This window comes from Pelophylax lessonae, assembly GCF_965119305.1.
Source record: "Pelophylax lessonae genome assembly, chromosome: 2".
Taxonomy (NCBI): domain Eukaryota; kingdom Metazoa; phylum Chordata; class Amphibia; order Anura; family Ranidae; genus Pelophylax; species Pelophylax lessonae.
In genome coordinates this window covers 562,665,783-562,679,724 of record NC_138769.1, presented here as the reverse complement: position 1 = coordinate 562,679,724, position 13,942 = coordinate 562,665,783, and the positions used below count along the sequence as shown (strand labels likewise).

General features: G+C 43.5%; 1 protein-coding gene across 1 annotated transcript in view; it reads left to right on the top strand.

The window, feature by feature from the left end:
• Positions 1–1,637: 1,637 nt before the first annotated feature.
• The window catches only part of ERBB3 (erb-b2 receptor tyrosine kinase 3), a 155,150-nt gene continuing 142,845 nt past the window's right edge, over positions 1,638–13,942 (top strand). The window contains exon 1 of the mRNA XM_082245567.1: positions 1,638–1,751. Coding sequence (XP_082101693.1) covers positions 1,673–1,751 — 79 coding nt within the window. The 5' untranslated portion in view covers positions 1,638–1,672. The remainder of the gene's footprint in view (positions 1,752–13,942) is intronic.

The following is a 13,942-nucleotide window of genomic DNA, read 5'->3' as shown; positions in this document are numbered from 1 at the left end:
TTTGAGCTTATCAAAATTGAAATGTGGATCCTAAAGAAACCCTTGATTTGGGCGAAACGCATTGATCCATATGTATCAATCTACGCATTGTCTCTACAGGATGGTCATAATACATGTTTGATGCACTATTCAAAATGTTTTGAAGATATATATGTATTTCATGATGTTTGTAATATAAAAACATATGATGTTTTAGAATATAGTGTATTTATGTAGCATTCTGTTTTTTGGCACTTAAAATTCCCCCCTTTTCCCACTATCTCTTCTATTTGGAGAGATGTGGGAACCTTTTCTGCAATGTTACAATGTAAGCTCCTTGAGGGCAGGGACTGATTGTACAATATATGTTAAGAACTGCGTAAATTCCCGGCGCTCTACAAGTACCTATAATAAATAAAATACTTTTTATGATTATTGCATGAGTTGTTCATTTACACACTTACAGTATCTCACAAAAGTGAGTACACCCCTCACATTTTTGTAAATATTTTATTATATCTTTTCATGTGACAACGCTGAAGAAATGACACTTTGCTACAATGTAAAGTAGTTGAAAATAATGGTGGTCACACAAAATATTGACACTTTGGGTCCAATTTGGACATTTTCACTTGTAGTCCGTCAAACGGACTCCGCTTTTCTCAGCGGGGGATCGATCCGGCGATCCCCCGCTGAGCAGGAGGATGACAGCTGTGTCTCCGCACTATGTGCGGAGACACAGCTGTCAGTAACCCATGCATCTCTATGGGGGAAATCGGACCGTCGGTCTGTTCTCATCCGATCCCATACGATCCGATCCGCTGGACGGATGGAAAATAGGGTTTCCATCCGTCCAGATTTGACGGATCGGATCGGGTCGGATGTCAGCGGACATGTCTCCGTTGACATCCGATGCTCCATAGGGATGCATGGGGGTGACCATTCAGATCTGCCAAAAAAAAACGAACAGGCGGATCTGAACGGTCCGCCTGTGTGAAAGGTGCCTTAGGGGTGTACTCACTTTTGTTGCCAGTGGTTTACACATTAATTTTATTTTGAGGGGACAGAAAATTGACACTGTTATACAAGCTGTACACTCACTACTTTACATTGTAGCAAAGTGTCATTTCTTCAGTGTTGTCACCTGAAAAGATATAATAAAATACTTCCAAAACTGTGAAGGGTGTACTCACTTTTGTGAGATACTGTATATCTGCATGTGCCATATATTCACAACTTGATTTTTAAATGTCAGATTCTTTTGAAGTTCCCATCCAGCATCGTGCAATTAGATGTAGTACAGTAAAATAACATTCAGAGGGGTCTATATGAAAATGAATTTTCTCTAAGCAGTATGAATAACGATCTGAGACACTTTATGGTTGACATGAGACCTTCTGATTGGCTAGGAAGATGACAGCTACACAAGCGATTATTAGGCAATGTGTTGTGCCTGCGGGCGGTGACGTCACTCAGGTGGTGGCAGGTAGCTGGGCTTTGGCGATTGACGGCTCTCAGCCAATCATGCAGGATGTGGGCGTGTCCGGAGTGAGTTTCTCGTGAATGAGGAATGTGGAGGAGACAAGTGCTGTCAGACTGAGTGGCGTGTCCCGGGCGGATGACATTCATATGTATAGTGCTGGGATCTGTCCCCGGAGTGCGCTCTCCGATCTGACTCCTCTTATTGGCCGGGATGGAGCGCCCACTAGGACCATGGACCCTTCTATTACTTGGATGTCTGGCTGGATTGGAATGTGTCAGCACTCAGAATGGTAAGTGATCAGTCAGAGTTCTGCCAGGCATAGGGCAATCACTGCACCGGCTGAACGTAGAGACGTGTTCTCTCTCCCTGACTTTCTTTTCTCTCTGCATTCCGACTGACCCAGCCACCATTGTGTGCAGCAGTTTCGGGAAGGTGTGTCTTAAAGGGGCAGAATGAGAGCTATGAGTGTCCTATGGAGGCTGGGAATGTGTGGATAGGATGGGGAGCTTTAATTGTCAGCCTAATATCGTGTATTATTAACCTGAGACTGGATCTATACTATGTCATAGAACACCATGACTGGATCCATACTAAGTGATAGAACACCATGACTGGATCCATACTAAGTGATAGAACACCATGACTGGATCCATACTAAGTTATAGAACACCATGACTGGATCCATACTAAGTTATAGAACGCCATGACTGGATCCATACTAAGTTATAGAACGCCATGACTGGATCCATACTAAGTGATAGAACGCCATGACTGGATCCATACTAAGTTATAGAACGCCATGACTGGATCCATACTAAGTTATAGAACGCCATGACTGGATCCATACTAAGTGATAGAACACCATGACTGGATCCATACTATGTGATAGAACACCATGACTGGATCCATACTAAGTGATAGAACACCATGACTGGATCCATACTATGTGATAGAACACTGTGCCTGGATCCATACTAAGTGATAGATCACCATGACTGGATCCATACTAAGTGATAGAACGCCATGACTGGATCCATATTAAGTGATAGAACGCCATGACTGGATCCATACTAAGTGATAGAACACCATGACTGGATCCATACTATGTGATAGAACGCCATGACTGGATCCATACTATGTGATAGAACACCATGACTGGATCCATACTAAGTGATAGAACACCATGACTGGATCCATACTAAGTGATAGAACACCATGACTGGATCCATACTATGTGATAGAACACTGTGCCTGGATCCATACTAAGTGATAGATCACCATGACTGGATCCATACTAAGTGATAGAACGCCATGACTGGATCCATATTAAGTGATAGAACGCCATGACTGGATCCATACTAAGTGATAGAACACCATGACTGGATCCATACTATGTGATAGAACACTGTGCCTGGATCCATACTAAGTGATAGATCACCATGACTGGATCCATACTAAGTGATAGAACGCCATGACTGGATCCATATTAAGTGATAGAACGCCATGACTGGATCCATACTAAGTGATAGAACACCATGACTGGATCCAAACCAAGTGATAGAACACTGTGCCTGGATCCATGCTATGTGATAGAACACTGTGTCTGGATCCAAACCAAGTGATAGAACACCATGCCTGGATCCATACTATGTGATAGAACACTGTGCCTGGATCCATACTATGTGATAGAACACTGTTTCTGGATCCAAACCAAGTGATAGAACATCATGCCTGGATCCAAACCAAGTGATAGAACATCATGCCTGGATCCATACCAAGTGATAGAACATCATGCCTGGATCCAAACCAAGTGATAGTACATCATGCCTGGATCCATACCAAGGGATAGAACATCATGCCTGGATCCATACCACAGGGGCGTAACTACAGGGGTTGCAGGGGTTGCAATCGCTACCGGGCCCCATGCTCCAGGTAGCAAACCAGTGGGTGAACTTCCAGGATTGCAAAGGTCACACTTGCGACCGGACCCTGGCATTGCACCACTGTGGGGAGGCCCCAAGATTGCAGAAAGGGGGCCCACTGCAGAACTTCTGAAAGAATCCTGCTGCGGGACCGTAATAAAAGGCCATGCAACGAGTGTAAAGAGCCCCAGGATTAGTGGGAAGAGCCCTGGGCTTGAAGGTAAGGGCCCCGGCCAGGGGTCTGGGGGGCCCTTCATGGTTTCTTGCATCAGGGCCCTGAAGGTTCTAGTTACGCCTCTGCCATACCAAGTGATAGAACATCATGCCCGAATCCATACTATGTGATGGAACACTGCGCCTGGATCCAAACCAAGTGATAGAACACTGTGCCTGGATCCATACCAAGTGATAGAACACTGTGTCTGGATCCAAACCAAGTGATAGAACACTATGCCTGGATCCATACCTTTATAACAAATCACTCTTCCTATTCCTCGATCCACACTAGAGGACATAAGTTCTCACTACATGCAGTCCACTGCATTTTTATTCTGCATGAAAAACTCATGGAAAGTAATCAATATGGATTCCATTGGCTCTAGTGCACACTGCATGCAGCTCGGGGTGTTTTTAATCTATGGACAGTAGTTAACATGGAGCCTAATGGCCCTAGTTCACACCAGTGCAGTGCGTTCCAGTGCAGTCAACCAAAGGAGAACATGTTGCATTTGTTCTGTATGTAATGCATCTGAAACACAGCATAATGCATTAAAAACTGGAACGCATTAAAGAAAAAAACAGGAATATTTGCTACACACCAGAACGCATCTGGATCGCAAAATTGTATAAGGTTATGTTTATCTATACATTATGCAGTGCATTTGCAGGTCTGCAGAAACACACTCCAGTCCATTTAACATTAGTTCCTACGGGTTACCTATGTTGACTTCTATGCAGTTTCCACTGGTGCATTTTTTGGAAAGGTCCAGGGACTTTTTTGCATGCAGCATGATGTGCGTTTTTGGCTCCATTGACATTAATGGAATTGCATCAAAAACGCATGAAAACGCATGTACATGTGTTTTGGTGCGATTTCCTGCATGACAACAGATTCCTCCTCCTAGTAACGTTAACACATCCAAAAAATGCAAAATGCACTAAACACACTCATTAAAAAATGCAGAACCCTCCAATAACTGGCCCAAAAATGCATCAAATGCACATGCATAGATGTGAATGCACATGCAGATGTGAATCAGAATAAATCAGATTAAATCATATTATTGTGTGAAAGCCAAGATCTATAATCACATCTATAATGTATAGAGTTTTATATTCCTCTTTGTATACGGTCTGTGTGTGTATTGCAGGCTCATTATAATGTCCTGACGAGCAAATACATGCACTCAGATCCATGCCTTGTATCCCAAGATCTATAATGTATAGAATTGTATAATACACTTTATATAAGGCACTCTGTATATTACTGCCCCATTTGAAATCACTGCAGAGCATATACCCTCTGTGTGCCATGTACATAGCTGGAGATGAATACTTTTTATTATGTGGTGTGTGAAAGCCAAGATCTATCATGTATAGAGTTTTAGATTGCACTTTGTATAAGTTTTATGTATTTTACAGCCTCGTATAAAGTCCTGATCAGCAAATACATGCTGTACTCTTTATACATAGCGGGAGATGAGTGCCCGGTGCCCATTTTTATTATGTGTTGTGCCTAGTTCTATTTTATATTACACCTCCTAGAAGTTTGTGTTTGTATATTACAGGCTGATTATAAATCACTGCTGTGTAGATGACTTGAGATAAATGCTTGCTGTCTTGTTTTTAGTCGGTGTTGTATAGATGACAAGTTGTTTGTTATTATTAATGTACTCTATTTTATATTACACTTTCTGTAACTTTCTTTGTTTATTATGGGCTTGTTATAAGGTTCTAATGAGCAAATTTACACTACATATGGCTCTGGATGAATGCCTGGTGTCCAGTGTTCATTAGGTGTTATGTGGAAGCCAAGATGTGCAATGTACAACACTTTATATTACACTTTGTAGAACTTTGTGTGTATATTACAAGCAGTCCTGGGACAAGGTTATCTAGAGCCCGGGGCGAACATGCCAAACTGCCCCCCCAGGATGTATGAGCATTATGTGTCAGCAAGCCACCCCTCCAAAAACACTAAACTGACCACTTATCTGCATGCTTACCCTCTAAGCATAAATTCATCCCCCTCCCAGTACAAATCTGTCCCTCTGCTGAAATCTGCCCTCCCAGAACAGGTCTTTGCCCCCTCATCTCCCACAGCCCCCCAGCACAATTGCCCCCCCCCAAAAAAAAAGTTAAAAATTACCCCTCATTGCAAAAATCCTCTACCCTTCAAATTTCCCCTCTGAGTACACATCTTTTACCCCCACCTAAAATCCCCCTCCAACCACAAATCAGCACTCCTAACATATCCCTCCAAAATGTCCCCTCCTAGAACAATTATTACCCCTTTGCCACCTCCTAAATTCCCCCTCTAACCACAAATCCCCCTAAATCACCACTCCTAACATATTCCCTCCAAAATGTCCTCTCCTAGAACAATTCTTACCCCCTGCCCCCCCCCTAAATTCCCCCTCCAACCACAAACCCTCCTAAATCACCACTCCTAACATATCCCTCCAAAATGTCCCCTCCTAGAACAATTCTTACCCCCTGCCCCCCCCCCTAAATTCCCCCTCCAACCACAAACCCTCCTAAATCACCACTCCTAACATATCCCTCCAAAATGTCCCCTCCTAGAACAATTCTTACCCCCTGCCCCCCCCCCCTAAATTCCCCCTCCAACCACAAACCCTCCTAAATCACCACTCCTAACATATCCCTCCAAAATGTCCCCTCCTAGAACAATTCTTACCCCCTGCCACCCCGTAAATCCCCCCTCCAAACACAAATCTCCCTAAATCACCACTCCTAACATATCCCTCCAAAATGTCCCCTCCCAGAACAATTATTACCCCCTGCCCCCCCCTAAATTCCCCCTCCAACCACAAACCCGCCTAAATCACCACTCCTAACATATCCCTCCAAAATGTCCCCTCCTAGAACAATTCTTACCCCCTGCCCCCCCCCCCCTAAATTCCCCCTCCAACCACAAACCCTCCTAAATCACCACTCCTAACATATCCCTCCAAAATTTCCCCTCCTAGAACAATTCTTACCCCCTGCCCCCCCCCCTAAATTCCCCCTCCAACCACAAACCCTCCTAAATCACCACTCCTAACATATCCCTCCAAAATGTCCCCTCCCAGAACAATTCTTACCCCCTGCCACCCCCTAAATCCCCCCTCCAAACACAAACCTCCCTAAATCACCACTCCTAACATATCCCTCCAAAATTTCCCCTCCTAGAACAATTATTACCCCCTGCCACCCCCTAAATTCCCCCTCCAAACACAAACCTCCCTAAATCACCACTCCTAACATATCCCTCCAAAATTTCCCCTCCTAGAACAATTATTACCCCCTGCCACCCCCTAAATTCCCCCTCCAAACACAAACCTCCCTAAATCACCACTCCTAACATATCCCTCCAAAATGTCCCCTCCTAGAACAATTCTTACCCCCTGCCACCCCCTAAATCCCCCCTCCAAACACAAACCTCCCTAAATCACCACTCCTAACATATCCCTCCAAAATGTCCCCTCCTAGAACAATTCTTACCCCCTGCCCCCCCCTAAATTCCCCCTCCAACCACAAACCCTCCTAAATCACCACTCCTAACATATCCCTCCAAAATGTCCCCTCCTAGAACAATTCTTACCCCCTGCCACCCCCTAAATCCCCCCTCCAAACACAAACCTCCCTAAATCACCACTCCTAACATATCCCTCCAAAATGTCCCCTCCTAGAACAATTCTTACCCCCTGCCACCCCCTAAATACTCCCTCCAAACACAAACCTCCCTTAATCACCGCTCCTAACATATCCCTCCAAAATGTCCCCTCCTAGAACAATTCTTACTCCCTGCCACCCCCTAAATACTCCCTCCAAACACAAATCACCTCCCGCTCAATCTCCTTGCAAATATACCCCCCCCCCCCACGTCACTTGATACCACAGTGCCCAGGGCAGCTCTCCCTCCTGCCCACCCCTTGTCCCGCCCCTGATTATAAGCACATAAAGCACTGATGGGAAAATACATGTACTGTACATGGCTGGAAATAGGAGATTTTGTATATGTTGTGTAGAAGCCAAGTTGTATGTACACCATATTACATTACACGTCATAGAAGTTTGTGTGTATATTATGGGCTCATTATAAATCACTGATGAGCAAATATACACTGCAATATACATGAGATGACTAGAGATGAATGTATGGTCTCCTATTTTCATTTGATTATGTGTAAACGTCAAGATGTGTGCACCATGTTTTATTACACTTCTGTAAGTTTGTGCATTTATTACGGGCTTGTCATATGGTACTGATGAGCAAATTCATACATGTGTATGTATGGCTGGAGATGAATGCATGGTCTCCTGTTTATATTCAGTATTGTATGGATGCCAAGATGAATAATGTACAGCATTTTACAATACACTTTGTATGCGTTTGTGTGTATATTACATGCTCATTATAATTTACCGGTAAGCAAATATACACTGCATCATTGTACATGACTTGGGATGAATGCACAGTGTGCTTTTTTTATTAGGTGTCCTGCTAATGTTGAGAATTGTGAACTTAAAACTAAACTCCAGACATCTAAAAATACACAATTCAAGGCAAACATACAATTTGGTATTCATTAATATATATCTACCGTAAATGTGTATTTAAAATGTAAGTTACTAAATTTAACTTGGTATCAGCCTCTTGCACTGTGCAGCTTAGACTTGGAGAGGGATAAGCAACGTCAAAAGAAAATCAGTTGTCCTTCAGTGTTCATGTGCTAGCAAGGGACATACTGACAGGAGGAGAGAGCAGAGTGACATCATTCTGCTGCTTCTCCTTTTACTGTCTAGTCACAGACTAGGGGACAAGAACTGTAAATGTCACTTATCTGCAGCAAAAAAAAAAAAAAAAAATCAGGTCTCCTCTCCTATCAGACAGGATTGCGCTATAGGGCAGAGCGGTGTAAACCCCTGGACTAGACAGAAATACAAATATAAAATAATTTTCATATATGTACGTCATCTGTGTAGTCAACTGTTTCTCTGCATTTTAGCTTTAAAAATGTAATTTATTTGAGTGCCCATACACACCAGAACACAGTGCGGGAAACCCACGTTCTCACTCCATGTTCAAAACGCACTGCATTTGCGATCTGCAGCAGTCGTCAATGGTAAGTTAATGACACTCCAAATGCAGGTCGCTAATGCAGTGCATTTTTAGAGTAGTGTATGTACTACTTTTGGTGCAAATAAAAATGAATGGGCTCCAAGCGCACCGCATAGCACAGCATGTAAATCTCCTGTGCAATTACTGGTGCTAACCGGCCCGGATATTACACTTTATGTAACTTTTTGTGTTTGTTGCTAGCTTTTTATAGGGTACTGAGGAGCAAAAATACACATTGTGTACATGGCTGGAGATGAATGTGTGGTGTCCTGCTTTTAAAGATGTTGTCCTAATGCCAAGATGTAGGGCATATAGCGATTTATACTACTCTATCACAGGCTCATTATAAAGTACTGATATACACACTGCAAAGCATATGTGATTTAAGATAAGTGCTGGGTATTTTTTTTTTTTTTTTTTTTAATGTTGTGTGGAAGCCACAGTGTGCGACCTTTAAGTGTTACTAAACCCGCAACAGTAAAAATCATGGTGTACATGCAGTAAAGAATGCTTGTTATACTCGCTGTGGAACCTAAGGGGTTAATCCTCTGCATTGTGTCTTCTCTGATCTCAATCCATCTCCTGATAGTACAGAGCCCTGCACATGCTCAGTTTGGTGTGTAACAGATTTTGTTTTTTTTTTTTCTTGGGAGGGTGCATGTGATCAGCACAGGGCCAAAGGGGACAGGGGTCAGGGTCAGGGGTCCTGCAGCCTCATAGAACAGTCAGAGTAAAATGAAAACTCCTCCTACAAGCTTTAACCAGACACTGATAGAAGTCACAAGACTCCTATATACTGCTGATGAGAAAAGGTATTTAGCAGTTTATATTCACTAAAATAATTGTATTTCCATGTTCTTTGTACTGTGGGAGACCAGATATAGTGAATACATTTGTGTGTATGTATATCAAGTTCATTAGCAAGCACTGATGATGCATGGTATTACATTTTTACTATGATATGTGTGGAGGTCAAGATGTACTTACTTATGTACATATAAAATGACAAGTGTGTGTGACCTGTCATGGAATACAGTGTAAGGAAGGGAATTTCCACAATTTGTCATCAGAGACGTTTGACAACTTGTGAGGATAGTATAGATTTGTTCTTGCGTTTAACAAACGATAGATATATTTTATTTCTGACAAAGCAGAAAGCAGTGATATGAAAGGTTTTTATTTAAAACCTATCTGGTGTTTGGTCTGGGGCACCTGAGTGTCTAGGAGACAGGAGCCAATAAGTAAATTAAGTAATTCTCCTGCGCTCAGGTGCTGGGTTGGTAGCGTCTAGGTTCTTGCTGCCCTCTTAGGATCATGGGTGTCCACATATACTAGAAAACAACAAAAAAACAAGAGAAGGGCGCACTGACCTATTGCAATACCATTAAACCATTTATTGAAGAGTAAGAAAGTTATCATACATTATACTCACAAACACAGGTTGCAAATAGGCATGTAAAAATCCTAATAAAATCATCAGAGCCATGCTCTGATGAAGAGGGTCCTCCCTCGAAACCTGTCAGCCATACCAGTATGGGCGCCATCCATATCCCTCTGTAGCACTGGATGTATCCATATCCTAGAGGTCACCTGATTGTATTAGGATTTTTACATGCCTATTTGCAACCTGTGTTTGTGAGTATAATGTATGTTACCTTTTTTACTCTTTAACCGCTTGCCGACCAGCCGCCCCACATGTACCCCGGCAGTTAGGCTCTCCCAGGCATAACCCCGTACATGTACGGCGCTCGCCTGGGAGGAGCTAGGGGGCGAGCGCGCCACTGGGGGCGCGCTCCAGCCCCGGTTTGTCAGCGGGGAAGCCAGTATGGGTGTCAGGCCGCTCCGATGGCCGCCTGACACCGGCGATCTCCCTCCGCTGACAGAGAAGGACGGACGGCTGATGTAAACACAGCCATCCGTAGTTCTCCCTGAAGTGATCACAGACGTCATGTGAGCCTGCTTTATAGGATCACATGTCTCTGTGATGACTTCACAAGCCACGCCCCTCCACAGTTAGAATCACGCCCCTAGGGTCACATTTAACCCCTTGATCACCAATACTGTTAACCCATTCCCTGCCAGTGTCATTATTACAGTAACTGTGGATATTTTTAGCACTGATTACTGTAGTAATGTCACTGGTACCCCCAAAATTGTCAAAAATGTCAGTTAGGGGTCCGATCTGTCCGCCGCAATGTCGCAGTCCCGCAAAAAAATCGCAGATCACCGCCATTACTAGTAAAAAAAAAAACAATAAAAATGACATAAATCTTTAGCGTAGTTAGTAAACGCAGTAACTTTTGCGCAAACCAGTCAAAATACGCTTATTGCGATTTGTTTTACCAAAAATATGTAGCAGAAAATAAATTGGCCTAAAATGTAAAAAAAATTTCGATTTTTACATTTTTTTTTTTTGAGAATTTCATATAAAAGAATGTGAAAAATATAGTGTTTTTTTTTTTCAAGATTGTCGCTCTTTTTTTGTTTATAGGTCAAAAAATAAAAATCGCACAGGTTATCAAATACCAAAAAAAAAGAAAGCTCTAATTGTGGGGAAAAAAGGACGTAAATTTAGTTTGGGTACATCGTCGCGCGACCGCGCAATTGTCCGTTAAATTCACGCAGTGCCGAATCGCAAAATAGGGCCTGGTAATTAAGCAGCAAAATCCTCCGGTCTGAAAGTGGTTAATAAATGATTTCATGGTATTGCACTAGGTTAGTGCGCCCTTTTCGTGTTCTTTTGTTGTTTTCCAATAAGTAAATCATCTGTACACTGAACTATGGGCCACTGAGGTTAATAAAACAAGCAGCTATCTGAAACCTGCTTTCTCCCCAAGATAATATATTGAGGTAAACTTGCATTTCCGGCTCAACAACCTGTAGGTAAACATGTTCCTTCTATGTCCCAACTGAACAAATCCACCACTGTGGTTTATCGAAGTTAAACTCATGGCAAAACTTTTTTTTTTTTTTTTCATTTTGGATAGAGTCTTGGAGGGTTATAACTCCTGTCAGTTTATTTTTTTTCCATCTGGGTCCCATTGTGGAGATTTCCCATCACTTCCTGTCTCATAGCCAAAACAGGAAATGAAAGGAAGTCCTCCCAAATTGAAGAAATCACCAGGGTCAGAAGAACTAGTGTCCCCAATCAATGATTTCCCCTCTATTCCTGTTTTTGAGTTCTTTTTTAAAGTTTCATGAGATGTGCCTTTTGAGCTAAATGTATGTAGAGGTCGATGATCTCTATTGATTGCATGCATAGAAATTATTTATGGCTAATAGCAATGAAGATGTTGAACTGCTGACAAGCTACATGTAAACAAAACCATGTTTACCTTGGCCTTGGCTTGTGACGACAGGTCTGGAAATACGGAGAAATTAAAAGCAGAGGTTATATTTGATTCACTGTTGGCATCCTTGCCTTATATGTATTGACCCTTCATGCACACTTGTCTCTGAACCCTGTAGGATACATTCACATGCATTTTATATGCATTTAATGCAAAATAGAACAGTGTATATGTCTTCTGATTTACAATAAATGAATACAGACTACAAACACAGCTGCCCCTTAGCATACCACAATGCATGAAATTGCAACACATAGGTTTTTGTGGCCTTTGGACATGCCCAGATAAAATGAATGGGCATGCTCAAAGCAATGTGAGATGACATGCCAGGAAAGGGCAGCACCATGTGAATGAGCAATAAAAGTATAAGTAACCCTAAAGCCGAAAAAAAAATAACTCTGGACTCCAACCATTTAAATATGTATGTTCCTTTATTAAAGTGATATTAAACCTTCACTTTTTATAGCACGTTCAGCAGCTGATTTAATCACTTACTCACCGAGTTCACAGTTCTTTATCTTTTAATCCTTGCTTATATTCCAGTTTAAACTTGTGCCCTACGTTTCTTGTTTTAGGGTGGCTCCTTTCTATTGCAGCATCCTATGAAGTCACCCTTGCATGCAGAGACTATTGTTGTGTCCCCCAAACTGCATGCAGCGAAAGAAACACTCCCCTGTTCTTACCTCCTCCCAGGGCTGTCTTAATGCATGGGCTCCTCTGGGCATTGCCCAGAGGCCCAGGTGTATGGGGGCCCCCTAATAATCTTGTATTGCATCATACTTGCCAGCTGTCCCAGATTTGCCATGACAGTCTTGCTTTATACTAAACTGTCCCGGGATGGCTGTGTCCTGGGAAGCATCCCAGAACCTGTACTGTGCCCTCCTTATCCCAGTATTGTGCCTTCCTGTTATCCCCCTGTACAGTGCCCTCCTTATCCCAGTATTGTGCCCTCCTGATATCCCCCTGGACTGTGCCCTCCTTATCCCAGTATTGTGCCCTCCTGATATCCCCCTGTACAGTGCCCTCCTTATCCCAGTATTGTGCCCTCCTGATATCCCCCTGGACTGTGCCCTCCTTATCCCAGTATTGTGCCCTCCTGATATCCCCCTGTACTGTGCCCTCCTTATCCCAGTATTGTGCCCTGCTGATATCCCCTGGACTGTGCCCTCCTTATCCCAGTATTGTGCCCTCCTGATATACCCCTGTACTGTGCCCTCCCTATCCCAGTATTGTGCCCTCCTGATATCCCCCTGTACTGTGCCCTCCTTATCCCAGTATTGTGCCCTCCTGATATCCCCCTGTACTGTGCCCTTCTTATCCCAGTATTGTGCCCTCCTGATATCCCCCTGTACTGTGCCCTCCTTATCCCTGTACTGTGCCCTCCTTATCCCAGTATTGTACCCTCCTGATATCCCCCTGTACTGTGCCCTCCCTATCCCAGTATTGTGCCCTCCTGATATCCCCCTGTACAGTGCCCTCCTTATCCCAGTATTGTGCCCTCCTGATATCCCCCTGTACTGTGCCCTCCCTATGCCTGAGATTGTTCCCTCCTGATATCTCCCTGTACTGTGCACTCCCTATCCCAGTATTGTGCCCTCCTGTTATCCCCCTGTACAGTGCCCTCCTTATCCCAGTATTGTGCCCTCCTGATATCCCCCTGTACTGTGCCCTCCTTATCCCAGTATTGTGCCCTCCTGATATCCCCCTGTACTGTGCCCTCCCTATCCCAGTATTGTGCCCTCCTGATATCCCCCTGTACTGTGCGCTCCCTATCCCAGTATTGTGCCCTCCTGATATCCCCCTGTACTGTGCCCTCCTTATCCCAGTATTGTGCCCTCCTGATATCCCCCTGTACTATGCCCTC